This window comes from Nicotiana tabacum, chromosome 15, assembly GCF_000715075.1.
Source record: "Nicotiana tabacum cultivar K326 chromosome 15, ASM71507v2, whole genome shotgun sequence".
Lineage (NCBI taxonomy): Eukaryota > Viridiplantae > Streptophyta > Magnoliopsida > Solanales > Solanaceae > Nicotiana > Nicotiana tabacum.
Genome location: NC_134094.1, coordinates 1,942,405 through 1,964,148, shown reverse-complemented (window position 1 = coordinate 1,964,148; position 21,744 = coordinate 1,942,405). Strand labels below are relative to the sequence as shown.

The 21,744-nt window shown below is 36.4% G+C and overlaps 1 protein-coding gene across 1 annotated transcript; it reads left to right on the top strand.

Moving 5' to 3' along the window:
- Positions 1–10,072: 10,072 nt before the first annotated feature.
- Positions 10,073–12,599, top strand: LOC107778152 (putative WRKY transcription factor 41). The gene is made up of 3 exons (XM_016598355.2): positions 10,073–10,780; positions 11,204–11,332; positions 11,743–12,599. Exons 1-3 carry the CDS (start codon positions 10,449–10,451, stop codon positions 12,365–12,367), a joined length of 1,086 nt encoding a protein of 361 aa, XP_016453841.1. The 5' UTR covers positions 10,073–10,448; the 3' UTR covers positions 12,368–12,599.
- Positions 12,600–21,744: the final 9,145 nt, after the last annotated feature.

The following is a 21,744-nucleotide window of genomic DNA, read 5'->3' as shown; positions in this document are numbered from 1 at the left end:
CAATTTCCACATATTCGTGTGTTATAGCTCACGACTTCTGCATGGGCTCGGGCCACCGAGCTTGGACCACCTGATATCTTAGCGGCCATAAAAAACGTCCTAAGAAACAATAGTCACTGCCTCGCCATGACCGTTACTCATTTTTTGGCATTTTAGGGCCTTATAACTGGACGTCCGCATGATTCCCGGATTTTAGTATACTATAGCCCACGCCTTCTGCATGGGCCTAGACCACCAGACCCGGATCGCCTAAAATTTTGCCTGACCTTCAAAAACGATCTAAGGAACAATCGTCACCGCCTCGTCATGAAAATCTTTCATTTTTGTTTTTGCGTTTTAGGGCTATAAAACTGGAATTCCGCTCGATTCCCGAATTTTGGTATGCTATAGCCCACGCCTTCTGTATGGGCCCGGACGATCAGACCCGGATCGCCTAAAATTTTTCCTAACCATAAAAAAGACCTTAGGAATAATAGCCACCGCCTTGCCATGACCATTACTCTTTTTGGTGTTTTAGGGCCATGAAACTGAAATTCAGCCTGATTCCCAGATTTTCGTGTGCTATAGCCCGCGCTCTCTGTATAGGCCCGGGATATCGGACCCGGATCGCCTAAAATTTTGTCGTACCATAAAAAATGACCTAAAAAATAATAGTCACTGCCTCGCCATGACGGTTACTTATTTTTGGCATTTTAGGGCCATAAAACTGGAATTTTCGCCGTGTATTATTATCAAGACCCAATTTCCCCTCCGTGTGACGACGTGATTGCACCTAGTCTCTACAACTAGGTAAGCCTAATATTTTGCGGAATAATGAAATAAATATACGAATTTAACCAATTATTCAAAAATACACAGCAAATCCCAAAACCCGAAACATCGTGAATCACAAACTATAGAAAGAAAAATCTAGTGTCTCTATACATCAGAGTCTAACAAGGAAATACAGAAGATAATGGACATGAGAAAGAGTAGAAGGGGACTCCGAAGTCTGCGAACGCGACAGATATACCTTGAAGTCTCCAAAGCTGTCCCGGCTCACTGATAGTGCGGTTGATAAGATACACCTAGATCTGCACACGAAAAACATGTGCAGAGAGTAGCATGAGTATACCAAAATTGGTACCCAGTAAGTGCCAAGCCTAGCCTCGGTCGAGTAGTGACTAGATCAAATCAAGGCCCTACTGGTAAATATGTAATTAAAAAATATATAGTGTAATATCGCAATAAAATAAAGGCTAAAATTTAACAACAATGAAATCATAGAAGGTAACAGCTTAGTACACAGAAACACAACAGGGGATCTCCCGAGATACCGTCCCTTAGTCCCAAACGTAAATGTGCAGGGGGATCTCCCGGAATACCGTTCCGTAGTCCCAAAATAAATGTGCAGGAGGATCTCCCGGAATACCGTTTCGTAGTCCCAAAATAAATGTGCAGGGGGATCTCCCGGAATACCGTTCTGTAGTCCCAAAATAAATGTGCAGGGGGATCTCTTGGAATACTGTTTCGTAGTCCCAAAGTAAATATGCAGTACATGGGGGATCTCCCGAAATACCGTTCCGTAGTCCCAAAGTAAATATGCATCGCGAATGATAGAAATACAACTACATCACGAAATTCTTACAATTTAGACTAAGTACCAGTTAGGGAAGAAGTAGGAAATTCATTAAGCATGCTGCACATAATTCACATAAACAATTAAGACACGTAGACATGTTGTATTAAACGAAACATGATAGCTACATATATTGGAATAACTCAATTAAGAAATGAAAATAGATTAGTACTCATTAAAATGGTATAACTCAAAATAACAGAAAAATATGTTGCTGCTCAGTAAGAAAATCGGGTTTTCCATAACTAGCTCGTGTACGTACTCGTCACCTCACGTACATGGCACTCACATAGCACAATAGTTCCAAATCTTAAGGGGATTTCCCCCACACAAAGTTAGGCAAGCCACTTACTTCGAACCAAGCTAAATCAATCGGTCGCAATGCCTTTCCCACGAATATCCAGATCCGAATGGCCCAAATCTAGCTAAAAACAATTACATATCATAAATAAAACAATAATATACTCATATAATTAATGAAATCAACACTTTAACAAACAAATCCTGAAATTAACTCAAAAATTGCTTGTGGGGTCCACATCTCGGAATCAGATAAAAGTTATAAAATAGGAATGCCCATTCCACCACGAGTCTAACCATACCAAAATTACTAAATTTCGATACCAAATGGTCCTCCAAATCCACAAATCAAACTTCCAAATCCCTAGCCTCCAACTTCCAATTTTCACCTTAAATACACACTAACTAGGTGGAAAAATATATGGCAAAGCAAGATTATTGATCAAAAATAAGCACAAGGGACTTACCTCAAGAAATGCCTCGAAAATGCTCTCAAAGATCGCCCTAAACCGAGTTTGCAAAGTCAAAAATGACAAAAATCACGAAGCCCTTCGGTTTTAACCACTGCCCAGGTATTTTCGCATCTGCGGAATCTGGGCTCGCACATGCGGGTGCGCTTGTGTGAAAATTTTGCGCATCTGCGTAATTCACTTGCCCCATCTGCCTTCGCACCTGCGATGAAAGGGCCGCATCTGCGCATGCGCACCTGCGAAATTCCCTTCCGCTTCTGCGGACCTTGCGCACCTGCGAAGACCCCTAACGCATCACCGCAGATGCGGAAAACACCCCGCCCGCACCTGCGACTCCTGGCACTCCTCCATTTTTCTGCTTCTACGCCAATTTGCTCGCACCTGCGGGCAGCCTTAGGTAGGTGCGATTACAGCATAACCAGCAAAAGCACCAGATTTTCCTAAGTCCAATTTCATTCCGTTAAGCATCTGAAACACACCCGAGGCCCCCGGGACCTCAACCAAACCTACCAACCAATCCTATAACACCATAAGAACTTAGTCGAGCCTTTAAACCATATCGAATAACACCAAAAATCATGAATTAAGCACGGATTCAAGCCTAAGAACTTAGAATTTTCCAAATTCTACAAACAATGCCGAACCACGTCAAATCTAGTCCGAATTACCTCAAATTTTACATACAGATCACAAATGATACTACGAACCTACAACCACTTTCGGAAATCCATTCCGAGCTCGATATCAAAATTTTCACTATCAGCCGAAATCGCCGAAAATCTAACTTTCGCCAATTCAAGCCTAAATATACTACAGACCTCCAAAACACATTCCGGACGCGCTCCTAAGCTCAAAATTCTATTTCGAATCCGTCTCATACAGTTCTGACTACGGTCCAATTTCTAAGGCTTAAACTTACAACTAGGGACTAAGTGTCCCAAAACTCCCTGAATTCCATAACCAATCACTCCGGCAAATCCCAAAAGTAAAAACAAATATGGGGAAAAAAGATATTAGGGGATCGGGATCTAATTCTCAAAACGACCAGCCGGGTCGTTACAGTTATAGGCCTAGGCAGACGGCCCCGAATCGCCTAATAGTTTTTCGGATAATGAAAAAAAACTAAGAAACAATAGTCACAGCCTCGCCATGACCATTACTCATTTTTTGGTATTTTAGGGCAATAAAACTGGAATTCCGCCCGATTTCCAGATTTTGATATGCAATAGCCCACACCTTCTACATGGGCCGAGACGACCAGACCGGATTTCCAAAAGTTTTGTCGGACCATCGAAAACAACCTAAGGAACAGTAGTCATTGCCTCGCCATAACCGTGACTTGTTTATTTTTGTTTTAGGGCTATAAAATTAAAATTTCATTCCTGATTTCCGTGTGCTATATTACATGCTCTCTACATAGGCACGGGCGACCGGACCTTCATTGCCTAAAATTTTTTCGGACTATAAAAAAATAACCTAAGGAACAATAGTCACCACTTTTCCATGATCGTTACTCTTCTTTTGGCGTTTTAGGGCCATAAAACTAGAATTCCGCCCTATTCCTAAATATTCGTATGTAATAGCCTACTCTCGGCATAGGCCCGGGCGAACAGACCCAGATCGCCAAAAGTTTTTTTGAACCATAAAAAATAACCTAAGGAACAATAGTCAATGTTGCGCCATGACCGTTACTCGTTTTTGGCGTCTTAGGGCCATAGAATTGAAATTTTCGCCCGATTCCCAGATTTTCATGTGTTGTAGCACACACCTTCAACATAGGCCTGGTAAACCGGACTCGGATCGCCTAAAATTTTGTCGGCCCATAAAAAACGACTTAAGGATCAATAGTCACTGCTTTTCTATGACCGTTACTCATTGTTTGGCATTTTAGGGCCATAAAATAGGAATTCCGCCTGATTCCCAGATTTTCGTGTGCTATAGCTCACGCCTTCTGCATGGGCCCGAGCGACCGGACTCGGATCGACTAAAATTTTATCGGACCATTAAAAATAACCTAAGGAACAATAGTCACCGCCTCACCATAATCGTTACTCTTTTTTTGCGTTTTAGGACCATAAAATTAGAATTCCGTCTGATTCCCAATTTTTCGTGTTCTAGCCCACGCACTCTACATGGACCCGGACGACAGGACCTGGATCTCCTTAAAAAATTTCGAACCATAAAAAATGACCTTAGGAACAATAGTCATTGTCTCCCCATGACCGTCACACATGTTTTGGTATTTTAGGGCCATATAATTGGAATTCTGCCAAATTCCGAGAGTTTTGTATGCTATAGCCCATGCCTTCTGCACGGGCCCAGGCGACCGGACCCGGATCGTCTAAATTTTTTTTGGAACATTAAAAATAACCTAAGGAACAATAGTCACCGCCTCGCCATAACTGTTACTCGTATTTTGGCATATTAGGGCAATAAAATTGGAATTCAGCTCAATTTTTGAATTTTGGTGTGCAATAGCCCACGCATTCTGCATGGGCCCGGACGACCGGATCCGAATCGCCTAAAATTTTGTTGAACATAAAAAATGACCTAAGAACAATAGTCACCGCCTTTCCATGACCATTACTCTATTCTTTTTGGTGTTTTAGGGCTATAAAACTAGAAATCTACCTGATTCTCAGATTTTCGTATGTTATAGCTCACGCTCTCTGCATAGGCTTGGGCGACTAGACCTGGATCACCTAAAATTTTGCCTGACCATCAAAAACGACGTAAGGCACAATAGTCACTGCCTCACCGTGACCGTTACTCATTTTTTGGTATTTTAGAGCCATAAAACTAGAATGTTTGCCCGATTTCCAGATTTTTATGTACTATAGCGCACGCCTTTGTACGGGCCCGGATCGCCTAAAATTTTGCCGTCACATAAAAAACGTCCTAAGAAACAATAGTCACCGCCTCTTCATGGTCGTTACTCATTTTTTGGCGTTTTAGGGCTATAAAACTGAAATTTCACCTGATTCCCAAATTTTCGTGTGCTATAACTCACGCCTTCTGCATGAGCCCGGATCGACTAAATTTTTCCTGACCTTCAAAAATGACCAAAGGAACAATATTCACTGCCCCGCCATAATCGTAACTCATTTGTTTGCGTTTTATGACCATAAAATTAGAATTACGCCCGATTCTCAAATTTTCGTGTGCGACAGCCCACGTCCTCTGCATGGGCCCGTACGACCGGACCCAGATCGTCTAATATTTTGTCGGCCCATCAAAGACGACCTAAGGAATAATAGTCACTACCTCGCTATGACCGATACTCATTTTTTATCATTTTAGGGCCATAAAATTGGAATTTCGCTTGATTCTCAAATTTTCATGTGCTATAGCCTACACCTTTTGTATGGGCCAGGGCGACAGGACCCGGATCACCTAAAATTTTTCCGAAACATCAAAAACGACCTAAGGAACAATAGTCGCCGCTACTCGTTCTTTGGCATTTTAGGGCCATAAAATCGGAATTCTGCCCGATTTTCAAATTTTCGTGTGCTATAGCCCATGCCCTATGCATGAGGCGGGGCGACCTGACCCAGATCGCCTAAAATTTTATCGGACAATCAAAAACGACCTAAGGAATGATATTCACCGCCTCAGCATGACCATTACTTATTCTTTTTGCGTTTTAGGTCTTTTGGCCTGAATTCATGCAGATGGCGTGGGCAATAGCACACAAAACATTTAGAAATCAAACCGAATTTCAGGTTTTTGGCCCTAAAATGCTAAAAAATGAGGAATGGTCATGCCGAAGCCATAACTATTGTTTATTAGGTCATTTTGGATGACCCCACAAAGTTTAGGTGATTCGGATTCGGTAACCCAGATTCATACAGATGGCGTGAACTATGCATACAAAAATTTGGAAATTAGCTTGAATTCTAGTGTTTTTGCCCTAAAATGCCAAAAAAAGAGGAATGGTCATGCTGAAGCCTTAACTATTATTCATTAGATCATTTTTTATGGCCCTGCAAATTTTTAGGTGATTCGGATCCAGTAGCCCGGATTCATGCAGATGGCGTAGGCTATAGCATACGAAAATTTGGAAGTCGGCTCGAATTCCATAATTTTGGATCTAAAATGCCAAAATATGAGGAACAGTCATGCAGAAGCCATGGCCATTGTTCATTAGGTCATTTTTTATAGTCCCGCAAAATTGTATGCAATTCGGATTTGGTAGCCCGGTTCATACAGATAGCGTGGACTATAGCACACAAATATTTTGAAATCGGTTTGAATTCCTGTTTTTTGGCCCTAAATGCCAAAAATAAGGAACGATCATATCAAATCCATGACTATTGTTCATTAGGTCATTTTTATGGCCCCATAAATTATTAGATGATTCGGATCTGGTAGCCCAGATTCGTGTAAATGGAGTGGACTATAACATACGAAAAATTTAGAAATTGGCTAGAATTCCAATTTTTTGACCCTAAAATGCCAAAAAATGAGGAATGGTCATGCTGAAGCCGTGACTATTGTTCATTAGGTCATTTTTTATGGCCACGTATACTTTTAGGTGATTCGGATTCGGTAGCCCAAATTCATGCAGATGGAGTGGACTATAGCATACAAAAATTTGAAAATCGGCCCGAATTACCGTATTTTAGCCCTAAAATGTCAAAAAATGAGGAACGGTTATGCCGAAGCCATGACTATTGTTAATTAGGTCATTTTTTATAGCCCCGAAAAATTTTAGGTGATTCGGATTCGGTAGCCTAGATTCTTATAGATGTCGTGGACTATAGCATATGAAAATTTAGAAATTGACTTGAATTCCATTTTTTTTCTCTAAAATGCCAAAAATGAGGAACGGTTATACCGAAACCATGAATATTGTTTATTAGATCATTTTTGTGGCCCCGCTAAATTTTAGGTGATTCGGATCCGGTAGGCCAGATTCATGCAGATGGCATAGACCTCAATTCTAGTTTTTTGGCCCTAAAATACCAAAAAATGAGGATAGGTCATGCCGAAGCCATGACTATTTTTATTTAGATTATTTTTTGTTGTCCCATAAAATTTTAGGTGATTCGGACCCGGTAGCTCGGATTCATGCAGATGTTGTGGACCATAGCAAACAAAAATTTAAAAATCGGCCCGAACTTCAACCTTTTGGCCCTAAAATACCAAAAAATGAGGAACGGTCATGCCAGAGCTATGGCTATTGTTCATTAAGTTTTCTTATGGCCTCGCAAAATTTTATTCGATTCGGATCCGATAACCTATATTCATGCAAATGGTGTGGACTATTATAGCCCATGAAAAATTTAAAAATCGGCCTGAATTCCTTTTATTTGTCCTAAAATGCTTAAAAAGAGAAACGGTGATGCCGAAGCCATGACTATTGTTCATTAGGTCATTTTGGCATACATAAATTTAGGCGATTTGGCTCCAGTATCCCGAATTCATGCAGATGGCATGGACTATAGCACACAAAAATTTGAAAATCGATCTGAATTTTAGTTTTGCCCTAAATGCCAAAAAAGGGAACAATCATGCTGAAGCCAACCCGCAAAATTTTGGACAATTCAGATCCAGTAGCCAGGGTTCATGCAGATGGCGTGTGCTATACCTCACAAAAATTAGAAACCGGCTCAAATTCTTGCTTTTTGGCCCTAAAATACCAAAATACGAGGAAACGGTCATGCCGAAACTATGACTATTGTTCATTAGGTAATTTTTATGGCCCCGCAAAGTTTTAGGAGATTTGGATCCTGTAGCTCGGATCCTGCAGATGGCGTCGACTATAATACACGAAAATTTAAAAATCGACCCGAATTCCAGTTGTTTGGCCCTAAAATGCCCAAAAATGAGGAACGGTCATGCCGAAACCATGACTATTGTTCATTAGGTAATTTTTGATGGACGCCCAAAATTTTAAGCGATTCGAATTCGGTAGCCTGAATTCATGCATATGGCATGGACTACTATAGCACACGAAAAATTAAAAATCGGCCCGAATTCCAGTCGTTTGGCCCTAAAATGACCTAAAATGAGGAACGATCATGCCGAAACCATCACTATTGTTCTTTAGGTCATTTTGTATGGCTCCAAAATTTTTTAGGTGATTTGGATTCGGTAACCCGAATTCATGCAGATGACGTGGACTATAACACGCAAAAAAATTGGAAATCGGCTCGAATTTCAGTTTTTTGCCCTAAAATGCCAAAAATGAGGAACGATCATGCCGAAGTCATGACTATTGTTCATTAGGTCATTTTTATGGCCCCGCAAAATTTTAGGCGATTCGAATCTGATAGCCCGAATTCATGCAATTGGCATGGACTATAGCACACGAAAATTTGAAAATCAGCCTGAATTTCAGTTCTTTTGCCCTAAAATACCAAAAAATGAGGAACGGTCATGTCAAAGCCATGACTATTGTTTATTAGGTCATTTTTTATGGCCACGTATAATTTTAGGCGATTCGAATCCGGCAGTCCGAAATCATGCAGTTGGCATGGATTATAGCATAGAAAATTTGAAAATCGACTCGAATTCTAGTTTTTTGACCTTAAAATGCCAACCAAAGTCATGACTATTGTTCATTAGGTTATTTTTTATGGCCCCGCAAAATATGGGCGATTCGCATTCGGTAGCCCAAATTCATGCAGATGGCATGGACTATGCACATGAAAAATTTGAAAATTGGTCCTCATTCCAGTTTTTTGGCCCTAAAATGCCAAATAAATAAGGAACGGTCATGCTAAAGCCATGACTATGATTTATTAGGTCATTTTAATGGCCCTTAAATTTTAGGCGATCCGAATTCTGTATTCCGGATTCATATAGATGACGTGATCTATAACACACGAAAATTTGAAAATCGGCCTGAATTTTAATTTTTGGCCCTAAATTGACCCCCTCAAGATTACACGTAAGTACGCCTCTAATGAGGAGTTTAATTCGATGGCTAATGATTTTGCCAATTTAGCCTTTAGTCAGGAGTCTCATTTTAAATGACAATGCCTTTATGTCTTCTAACAATTTTTTTTTTTTTTTTTTTTTTTGCATGTGGCAAGAGATGTTGAATCTTCATTTCCTCGGCTTGATTTCTACCCATTGTTGCTTTATTTCTCTTTGGAAAGCAAAAATCAAGATTTAACTTTCTCAATCATTAATGTCACAATGGCCAAATCATAGACAAAAAAGTAGGCTTGAATTGGTCAGCCAATATAATGGACTTTTCTATGTTTCTAGATTCACAGCGTTACGCAAGGAATGCATCGAGCTAATGTCGTAAGAGAGAGGTTTGATTCGTATTTATTCCACATGTACAAATATATATATATATATATATATATATAAACCAACTGCTATCGAAAGTTTACTAGCTCGATTAATCCATTTTATATACAAAATACCTAGATAGCTAAAATGAATCTTGTACTATGTATCACAAAGTACAGTATACTCGTTTGAGATAAGTGGACGTGAGCTAATACGTACTGTTGGTTTGAATTGGTCAGCACTCAACATTTGGACTTTCTTATTTGCTGTCTCATTATTTGTTTTTGTTTCACTTCTAAGAGAGTATGACCAACGACCATTCCACTTAGAAAAACTCGTTTTTAGCAGTCAACTCTCCCTTTTTTTCCACATGCCTTTTTGTTCACTTCTCATTATTTACACTATAAATCCTTCCCTTTTAAATTCAAATGTGTCTATCTTCTTGTTTTCATTACTCATCTCCTACAAAAAAAAACTCTTAAAAAACCATCATCTCATGCACCCAACTTCTCCTTCAAATTTCAAAAATCCTTTTAAATTTCTAAATCTCACAAAAAAGACAAATTTTTTTTCCATATTCCAAGATTGTGTTCGATCGTTTTCCCGAGTAATTTGCTTGTCAATAACATTCCACTCATAAGTAGGTTCACATCGTGCCTAAATTTCCTGTAACCCTGTGTAACTCAATACGCCACGTTAGTAGAAAGAGTTAAGCTACTAAGCTAAGTTGTTGTTACGAAACTTGGGGCCACGTCCACCTTTCTAGGCTACATAATAGCTCCCCTTTTTCTTTTCCAATTCCTTCTTTTAAAATGGATTGTGCTTTCAATTGGGAATACAATACACTTATAAATGAGCTAACTCAAGGTATTGAACACACTAAGCAACTTAGAGCTTACTTGAGCTCAATGGCTTCTACTACTACTGAAAATCAAGAATTGCTTCTGCAGAAGATTCTTTCTTCTATTGAGCAATCTCTGTTAATTCTCAAATGCAGTGGATCGTCTATCCAATCTCCCCAGCCTGTGCTACAAACATGTGGTGCAATTGAATCTTCGGTTTCAGTTGATGGAAGTCCTAGGAGTGAGGACAAGAAAAGGAGTTTCAAAGATCATCAAGAGGTCATAAATATTTCAAAGAAGAGGTACATCAAATTCCGTTCAAAAAAATGATATTTTTCTATATTTAGAAGCTCTTGAACTTTACACATCACTTTTTCTCGTAAGAACATGCTCTTATAGCCATAGAAATGTGATCAACGGCGGAGCCAGGATGGGTTTGAAACTCTAGTCCTTTTAAGCTACTGAGTTCTAAATTGATAATTTATATATTCAATGGATTTCATAAAACAAATATATGGTTTGAACCAAAACTACTGAGTTCGGCCGAACCTGCAAGCGCAAGGCTAGCTCTGCCCCTAGAAATGTCATGACATGTTTAAATTCACTAGTTTTAAGGGTACTTTTGATATGTGCTCAAAAGTTTCTTTCTTGTCCAGTCAAACAGTGTCATATGAAATGAAACGGCGAATAGGTCAACTTAACCTGGTTCTTGATGTATGTTGCAGAAAATCACAGCCTACATGGACTGAACAAGTCAAAGTCAGCGCACAGACTGGATTTGAAGGTCCTACTGATGATGGATATAGCTGGAGAAAGTATGGTCAGAAAGACATTCTTGGAGCTAAATATCCTAGGTAATAAGTCAATTTCTTCTCATGTTCTAAATATAAAATGCACCAAATATAAGCAGCTTATGTCTACCTTTCAACTTCAAATATCAAAAGTTCTTATCCCCTTTTGATCATGCTCTATTAGTACATAGAGATGCGGATCTGGCCTTCTGACACCGGGTTCCACTGAACCCAAAACTTTCAAAATTTATATGCAAAAATCCACTAAAATTGCAATAAATTATTGATATGAACCCATAACTTTAAAAATATAATAAGCTCAATGGTAAGAAACTTAAAGGCTGAACTCATAGAATTTAAATCCTAGATCCTCCTCTGAGTATATATAATTAAGAAATCAACAGTATACTTTTCTAGGAATTCTCGGAAACAGAGTCCTATGTTGTGATACCAAGTTTACATATGTTTTCCAGGAGTTACTACAGATGCACATATCGTCACATGCAAAATTGTTGGACGACAAAACAAGTGCAAAGGTCAGATGATGATCCTACTGTATTTGAGATCACATACAAGGGTTCCCATACTTGTCACCAAGCTACTAATTCTGCACTACAACCGAAATCACCAGAAAACCAAGAATTCAAGAAACAAGCCAACTATCAAACAGGGCAATATTCGAATCAAGTGCTGATGAATTTGAGAGCAAACCTGAGAGTCGATACTAATGATTTGGACAAGAATGAGACAGCAGCATGTTCTTTCTCCTTTCCTCCAACATTCTCTGGTTTGACAGATGAAAATCGACATTTCCAGATTTCCCATGTTGATGAAAATCTGATGATAGGTGGCGGCTATTCACCGTCTTTTGTCTCTCCTACGACCCCTGAATCAAACTACTTCTCAATCTCGAGCAGCTGCCAGATGAATGGTTTTGGAATGGTTCATAACGGGCACCGTTCAGAATCAGACCTCACTGATATATTCTCAGCCAACACTTCCTCAACAAGTTCTCCAATTTTGGACGGCGAGTTTTCACTAGACCATTTTGAGCTAGATCCAAATTTCCCATTTGATAACCCCAGATATTTCTCATGAAATGCACTTAAAAAGAACAATAAAGATGAACAGTGTGGATGTTAATTGTTATCGCCGAAATCCTTTATAGAAGTAGATGATCCCTCCTTTAATAGTTAGTATAGACATGCTTTGCAAAAATTAGCAACAAAACCAGCAATTGAATAGAAACTAGCTGTATACAATAGTCTACTGAACTTCCTGTATTCTGACATCAAGCTGCTGAGTGAAATTCAAGCATATTCTTTCAAAAGGCTATTGAACATTCATGAATTCTATCAAACTACAGAAAGCTCGGCTATTCACCTTTGCGCTATTCACATTTGCTTACTATCATAAGCAGACAGAGAACAATTGGGGAAACCAGAAAGCGTATCTAAAATTTGCAGACACTAAGATGCCACAAGCCCTTAGGCTGTTGCAAACAGACAATTCTTAGCACTCTTTATCGTTCAATTGCAGCAAGCAGGAAGTTATTTAGGCGGTTGTAAAGCCTCCGACATTATACTTACTCCGGAAGAAGTCACAAGAAAATCCATAGATTCATAGACAACAAAGATCATAACGACTAAGTAGTATAGGTATAAGTAAAACTATTACTCCCTACGTTTCATTTTATGTGTCTTAGTTTGATTAGGCACGAAGTTTAAAGAAAAGTAAGAAAGACTGTTGAGTCTTGTGGTAAATTAAAGATGTGTGTAATGTACCAAAATGCCTTTGAATCTTGTGATCTTAAATATGCCATGTGGAATATTGGAGTTAAAGAGTTACTAAATATAGAAAGAGGCATTCCTTTTGAACCAGACTAAAAGGAAAGTAGGACATATAAATTGAAACGGAGGGAGTAGTATTTAACCTTTCAACAGGAGCACACCATTTACATGAATTTCTCGGAGCATTGTATTTCAATTATCATCGGGAGGATCCAACAATAAATTCCAACAGATTAAATAAGTAAAATAGTTTAAGAACAACTAGAACCATCAACAAAAACACGAGAGCCAGAGAAGATGCTGATTATCTGAGTTCTTCAACGTCTGTGTTATGCCGTCAATTTCTCTGATGATGCATCAAGATCGGATGCAACTATGCTTGTGGTGAAGATACAATTTTGACCAGAGGGTCCGGAGCAGCACGTCAGTTATAGCATACACCTAACGAAACCAGATGGGCAAAGAAAAAACAATATTTTTCTTTGAACCGCTGATATACTGATGTCTACAAACAACAAAGGAGGATAGGTACTAGAAAGATGACTTCTTTTCCTCTTTAATTCTGGAGACATCGCTGGTTTTGCCTTCTTCAGGATTCCCGGCTTTTCTAATAGCTTCTCTTAGACCCAACACGATGAATAAGTTGGTTAAAGTGAGCAGTGACTCAGCTCCTCCGTGCAACCAATCCACGTTCGATAGAGAAGTTCCATAATGCACTTTCGCTGTCACAAAGTTTAATCAATTAGAATCACAAGTTTAAGTTTGGTTTGTACAATTAAATAGAATCTTTGCTAAGAGAGGAAGTTACCATAAATTCCTGCGGGAACTGCACGAACGAGGTGAAAAAGAAGGAACCACAAGGTTAGTACAAATAAAATGAAGTTACAATGATATTGCTAGCATAGAGAAGTAAATTTTTGAAGAAGAATATGAGGTAAATATGTAAAAACGTCAAGAGAGAGATATGAGGGACAAAATTTACACACTACTTTCGACCTATTGAAGGCAATGCTCTAGAAGCAATAAAAAGAGGATAATGATGAAAGATTTCCAACTATAGTTAAAGCGTCCTGAAATGCGTAAAACCAGTCATTAACGACGAATTATTCAAGCACAAAGAACAAACTACCTACAAAGGGAAAATATTTCAATGATTGCTCTCGTCGGATTTGAACCTAGTAGAGTAATTAAATCCAGACAAATCCTATGGAACGCCAGAGAAGGCATCTGCATTCATACTTGATGCCTTTATAACTCCGAACCACCCTAAGTGCACATAAAGAATATTCTTTGAAAGTGGCATACAAGAAAAAATAAGAGATGAAACAATGGTTAGAATTATAACTTTATACGACTATTTAGCTGTAAAAGAAAATGACAAGAACAACAAATAAGATTGACGTGAAAGCTTTTCTCCCTTGAGATATTGTAAAGACACAAGCTTTCTGGTTGAATATGGCAAATTGAGAGTAAGAACTAGTTTTAGGTAAGAAGGACCAAAGCGCACCGAAAGAACCTACCGATTCTTGCCAGTCATAACAAGCAGAACAGGTTAGCCTTTGTTTGCCCCATTGGCGAAGTCATAAGTTGTGATGAATCTGTGTCGCTACTATAAAGTGGTTTCCATAAAACTATTCCGTAACAACTCAACCTAAGAGCTGATATGTCTCCAAGACCTCTAACATCCGATTATTTCAGTTATTCCTAGCAGAAGGTAAAATCATTATTACTCTATAGAACTTCCCCTTTAATTTGACAGCTAATTATTTTCTTCTGTGCTGCCACATTAACCAAATTACACATGGTGATTAACTTTTCGTTCCTTCATCGCCAGCTCCTTTGATTCGCAAGAGAGCAGTAACAACAACTGTTAAGACAACCTAATCGAATCAATTGCAGCAAATTCTAAATTCTGTCTCACAGTGATTCATAATCAATATATCCAACTATTCTCTATCTGCTTAATGACCCCAAAATATAACTGAGGGTAAAATTAAGATATTTAGTGGTAAATTTCGAAGGGGAGCCTTAGAGCAACGGTAAAGTTATCTCCATGTGACCTATAGGTCACGGGTTCGAGCCGTGGAAGTAGCCACTAATGCTTGCATTAGGGTAGGCTGTATTCGTCACACCCCTAAGGATGCGGCCCTGAATACAAAACTTTGTGCATCGGGCTGTCTTTTTTTAGTGGTAAATTTCAACATTTTCCCTAAATACAAGGATGTTCCTGATCATCAATAAAAAAAACAATCAAATTATGATGAATAATCTAAACAACATAACAAGAAAAACAGCATGTAAAAATCAAAATAAGGATGTTACTCACTAGTGGCCCCTACAAAAGCAAGCAAGAAATAGAACCCAAAAAGTGTAAGCTTAGGAGCAGTTTTGGATTTGGTAATGAAGTACAAAAAACCAATATAAGGGAAAAGTGAAAAAGCAAAAAGCTGTGAAGCTATGCTTTGTGAATCAACATTTGGTGCCCATGGATCAACTGGTAAAAATCCACACTTCACAAGTCTTGTTCTTCTTTTACTGTAAAGTCTTTTACTTTTACCACAGTAATTGAGTTGTTTGGTAGTATTTCTCAAATTGGGACATGTTTGGAAACAGTGGAAAAATGGAGAAGAAGAAGAAGCTAGTGTTATGGGGTTCTTCCAAACAGGGTGTAAGCAGTTTAACATTTTGCAGAAATGACCTTTTTTTGTAGGATGAAAGGAGAAATGAAGACTCAACCGTAAGTAGGAGATAGAGTGAGAGGAGTTAATTGTGGGCTTGCTGGATGATTTATGAACCGGTTCATAGTTGGGCCTAATTTACTTAATTTAAAGAATCTTTACACAAATAGCCGACTAGATTTACTATTTAATTTATAGCCAGTTATATAGATTATACATGGTTATATAAATATTATAGATCTTTTAATCATAAATAATTCATCCACACGCTATTTTTAATTTAAGCAATTAGATAAATGACAAGTTTGATTAATTCTTCTTAATTTTAAAGATGGCCCATTTACCTTTTCTCTATGAACTTTCACGTATGGGCCGTTTGACCTTGAATATTTAGCAAAATGGCCTAATTGACACCTAAACTTGTACCAAATTTTAAAGTCGGCACTCAATCATTTTAACACCTCAAATTGACAGAATGAGTATTAATAAAGCGTAATCATCACTTGCCTAGACAAACATAACACGTCATGTACCAGACGTTTATTTATTTGACATGCATAATTTATGGCCCCATAATTTTTTTTACCAATTAAACAGTTTCTAATTTCTTTCTCTTATTTTTTTGACGTTTACTTGTAACTTAAATCTTTTTTTTTTCGATTTTAGTGTTTTTTTAAAGGGTGATTAACACGCCCTATAACCACGTCAATTACACCGTGCCACACAAGCACTATCAACTGCCATAGGTGTTATTAGTACTCTTTTCATTGAGTAGAGATGTTAAAATAAAATAAATATAAACAAGGTAATCAGCTTTAAAATCTGATGCAAGTTTAGGGGACAGTTATTTCATTTGCATTTTAAAATAAAACATAATTGTGGCTTTTGAGGAAAAATTTACTTTTTCTATTATGCTTAGTTCTAGTTGAGGTTATTTGTGAGTTAGATATTTTTAGGTTTACTGCTCAGGAAATAACAATAATTATTGAAAGAATGAGATTGATATATTTGAGCTCAAAATTTAGTAGTTTATATAATGCTCAGTTGAATTATATCGACGGTTTTTATATTGCCTTTTTGCAGCTCAAACTTAGCAAATATTTGCGTTTTGAGTTGAAAATTTACTTTTTGTAATACCTAGTTGAAGTTTTTATTGGGTTTTACAGTTTTTCACTTACGGATGATTTGTAATTGTTAAGAAAAGAATAATATCTTTGAACTCAAAATTATTTAAGTGGAGGGGATTTGGGTTGAGTAACTTACGGGCGTGTTTTAATTGAACCGGATTTAAAGTTGAGGGTGAGTTTTTTTTTTTGGTTCTTGAGCTGCCACATAGCACTCCGTTTAAATAAGGGGCAAAGCAGTGCGATACTATAATGTGGCATTTGTTATAAAATAATATAATAAAAGAAGAAGAAGAGTATAACGGAGAAAAGTAGAGAGAGAGTTCTTATTGATTTGGGATGAATTATAATGGAATATGACCCGTCTATTTATAGGGAAAGAATGACTTAGCCACCAAGTAATAATCTCTAAAATCTTTCTAAAATATAGACATTTACCTTAAATACAATTCTATTTATAATAATTTCCCCTTGAATGTCTATTTAACAGATAATGTGCCTCGTTAAAACCTTAACTAAAATAAAACCCAGTGAGAAAAAATTTTAGTGAAGGAAAAAGAATACACATATCTAACAATACGCCTTTTGGTTGCCTCGTTAAAAACTTGCAAGGAAAAACCAGTGGGACCAAACCTTGTAAGGAAAAAAGAGTACAACGCGTATTAACTCCCCCCGATGAGAGCATTAATTTATATCCTTGAGCCTTCGCATTCCAATATTGTGCACCATCTTCATAAGATCGTTGGTAGAGATTTGATAAACAAATCAGCCACATTAACTCGAATGAATAAGTTGCACCTTGAAATCATCATTCTTGATAAATCTGTAATGTCTTCATATAATGTCATGGAATGGTCTTTTCAGTATCTCTATAAAGGTAAAAATTCTCACTATCATATTATCATGCTTAAAGTTATAGCAAGATGCATATGTGCACAAATTGCACTTAAGATGTGTTACTTCAAGACCAAGAATTGTATATGCTTTAAACGATTTAAATCCTTCAGGGATTGTCATATAAGTTAAGTCATATAAGCGATATAAATAGACTTTAGATACATATCAAGTTTTCATGTCATGCTAGACATATAAGATAGATAAAAGTGATTGCACACTCTGTTGACTTTTATACTTTCAAGTGTTTGAACTACATATCTTTCATATGAAATCAATTCTACTTGAACTATGTCACTTCCATTTGGCCAATATTTTTGCGTCTGAATTTGACAAACTTAATATCTTCATTTATACTTAGCGCTATCATAGATGTCGTCGACGAACATTTTATATCGGTTCCAATATTTTTTCATAAAGACATAAAATAGAGATCTCTTAATTCATATTTTCAGGTACCTAAACCTTTCCTGAGATTTTATGAAGTATTATATCGTGTGATCTTCTAGATTACTTGCCGCCTTATTGTGATAATTTTGATCATTTGCTCATCTTCTTTATCAAAATTTTTATTTGAAACTGATTTGTCTATATGCTTTAATCATACCATAGACTTTGTCCTTCTAGAACGTATTCTAATATGAGCATTTGTAGTGAGAATATAGTTACTTTCTTTGGTCAGCAAATGCGTCTGGCATGCTTTACAATATATTGTAGATGAATTATCTTTTTATGAACTTCAAGTTCATATTATTTTATTCGAGGATATAGATGTACAAATGATAATTCATTCTGCGTAACCTTTTCTCAACTGTTTATCCTTTCTCCCCTTCATGTTAGAAAAACTAACTTGCTTCCTCAACTTTGAAAATCCACCTTTGTGCGTTACGATGTTAATCAAAATATATACCGCATATCAAAAATAATAAGATGAAATTATTTGGTTCCTGACCCTGAACTACTTGTGAGGGGAGAATGTGATATACTTTCGTATATAACCTATATCAAACCGATATAGATAACTTTGTTCTCATAAGCAATAATTTAGCTATTAAGTAGAGACACTCAATAAATTATTTCGCTAAACCAATTGTGATATAAACCAACTTATCAAGATGAACTGTATTGAATAGAAAATCTAGAAATTATGCTTTAAATTAAATTAGTGAGCAAGTTACCTCGCAAACATCAGGTTGCGGGTTAATAATAAAAATCGCACATATAACCATTTTATAGATGCATCTTATGTGGTATACATGGCAGGTGAATGAGCCCATATTCACATTTAATATTTTCAGTATTCGTGGGATTCAATCCCAATTTTAATTGGTCTATTAATTAATAAGAACAAGAAACATAAGAGAATACGTAAAGAACTTTCTAGTTCTTTAATATTTACTCATATGAATTCTCTTTTATTTTTGCACATGATACTTAAATTAGCATGGCTAAACTAATTATGCCAACTGAATAAATTATCAATATTGATACTTTAGATTTACCCTATGACGTGTGCAATTATCAATAAACTCCAAGTTTATTATGACAAGAGTTTTTATATCAATAAACTTCTATTTTATTGTGTTATTCTTTTATTTGTGTCGTACAAACTGGAGAATAAAGCGGGTAGTTTTTCACATACATATTATCCCGCTATAAGTTGTAGTAATAGAAGATATTAAATCTTTCCTTTATTTATAGTCTCAATATAACCAAGCGTTTTCGCGAATACTTTAGAAACTAAATAAATTTGTTTGAGATTTACTACGACACAATACCTTATTGATAATTAATTTTAATTCTCCAAAATAGTGATAATTGGCTCTTCTAGAGCTCTCAATTAATTTTGTACTATCACATATAAATCAACATCCATATGGTGAATATCTCTTTGAAGGAGAACGTTATACCATTATGGTCATGGTCAAAATCATTATAGGCAAGATATATTGCTTCTATTACTATTGCCCTGTAATAATTACATTGTCATAATATTTTGGTGTATAATAGGTACGTGATCAATGACCATTCATACCATAATAATGGCATTATTTTCTTATTACATCTCAAATTTCCTCCTAGAGCTGAGTGTGGTATTCACTACCACTAGCACATTCATATTCTTCAAAAAATGAATATGTATTCATAAATCACATGTTGTCACATTCACATCATGAATGGACCATAATCATCTATATGTGCTTTACAAAATCTCATGTCAAATTGATGACAAACATTACTTTCAACGGTGAAGGATTATTTTGAGAATCCTTATTGTTCTCATTTCCACAATGATGACGATTCTAATTTCGTCTATTACTACGTCCGCATCCATTGATATCTTCACGGTAATAATTTTGTCTTCTTTCAGACTTATCACATATTGCTATCACATTCTGTTAAGGAAACAAGAATGGAGCAAATTCAATGGGACTGGTTTTCACTTCTTGTGCTCACAATCATACATGAATTTGATCATGACAAGACATAGAAATTTTATCACTTCGGGTAATTATAGTTTTTTTTTATAAACTCCATTAGAGTTATAATCAAAATTTATTGTCTTTGCTTGTATTTAAAATCAAATTATAGAATGTCAAGAATTTAAAAGAGAAAATAAGGTAAAATACTTACCTTAAATCCAGAATTTATTCTTGAAGGAAGGTCATGTAACAATTGACAATCATGATGCTCAATATTATGTACAAGTTGAGCACCATGCACGTAACCCAAAGCCTGGTAACCAAAGCAGATGCCTCTACTCAATTAGTTAGAGTCTCGTGTTGATAACATGTTATAAAATAATAAAAGAAGAAGAGTGTTACAGAGAAAAATAGAGAGAGAATTCTTATTGATTTGGGATAAATTACAATGGAATAGGACCCCTCTATTTATAGGAAAAGAATGACTTAGCCACCAAGTAATAATCCCTAAAATCTCTCTAAAATATAGACATTCACCTTAAATACAATTCTATTTAGAACAGTATTATAATTAAACAATACTCAATCGGAGAATATATTTAAACTATTTTGAATAATAGTTGAATATATTTAGGCCCCTTTTCGTTACTAAAATATCCATTTTATACTATCGTATTTTGGAGTTTGCAAAAAGCTAAAATAATGGACGTCCTTTTTTGCAAAATTAAAATACTACAACGCCTGCAACAAAAACTAACGTAGGCCGAAACCCTTAGGGTTTTGGATATATTTCTCATCGTCGACTGTCTCTTAGGATTTTGCTTTTCACTGATCATCTACTCACGAATTTAAATCATATGAGTTCAACTTTTAAAGTTTTTAGATTTGAACCCATTATATTTTTAAAGTTATGGGTTCATATCTACTATTTTTGTAATTTTAGTAAATTTTTACATATAAAATTTTACTCCGCGTCAAAAGTTATGGGTTCAATTGAACCCATTGATACTACACTACATCCGCCACTGCTACTGGTAAGTGTTATGTAATCTTTTCTTATTCCTTGATCATCTTCTGGTTGCTTCTCTCACTTCTTGTTCTTCATTTTTCTTCATATTTTATTGTTGGATCTCCTATTTTTTGATTAATTCTCTACGTATTGATGATTTTTGCTTCTTCTCTTGTCAAAATTGTACTTCTTTATACGTATTAATTTGGAAATTTTAGGGCATTTACCATTGAAATTTTGTCTTTGTATTATTATTTTTAACTTTGGGTTTTCTTAAAATAAAGAAAGATTTTTTTTTCTGGTCATTAAGTTTTCTTTCATTGTTGCTGTGCGAAAGTGAATTGTGTTTGGCGAATATTTGTGTTTGTCAATAACTTTTTTTTCCTGTATGAATCAAAATCTGGATGTAGTTTCTCTTTGTGCTAATTTTGTTCATTTGCTCATGGAAATATTTTGAAGTTAGAAGTCATGGCTATGAATTTAAGTCTTGATCAAGAGGTGTAACTTAATAATAAATTCCTGAATAAAAAGTACTAGTAGTTATAGGACCTACTCTT

Coding starts and splice junctions, on each gene's coding strand:
- LOC107778152 (XM_016598355.2), top strand. CDS start 10,449: ATGGATTGTGCTTTCAATTGGGAATACAATACACTTATAAATGAGCTA. Junction 10,781..11,203: donor ATAAATATTTCAAAGAAGAG/GTACATCAAATT, acceptor TGTATGTTGCAG/AAAATCACAGCCTACATGGA. Junction 11,333..11,742: donor CTTGGAGCTAAATATCCTAG/GTAATAAGTCAA, acceptor TATGTTTTCCAG/GAGTTACTACAGATGCACAT.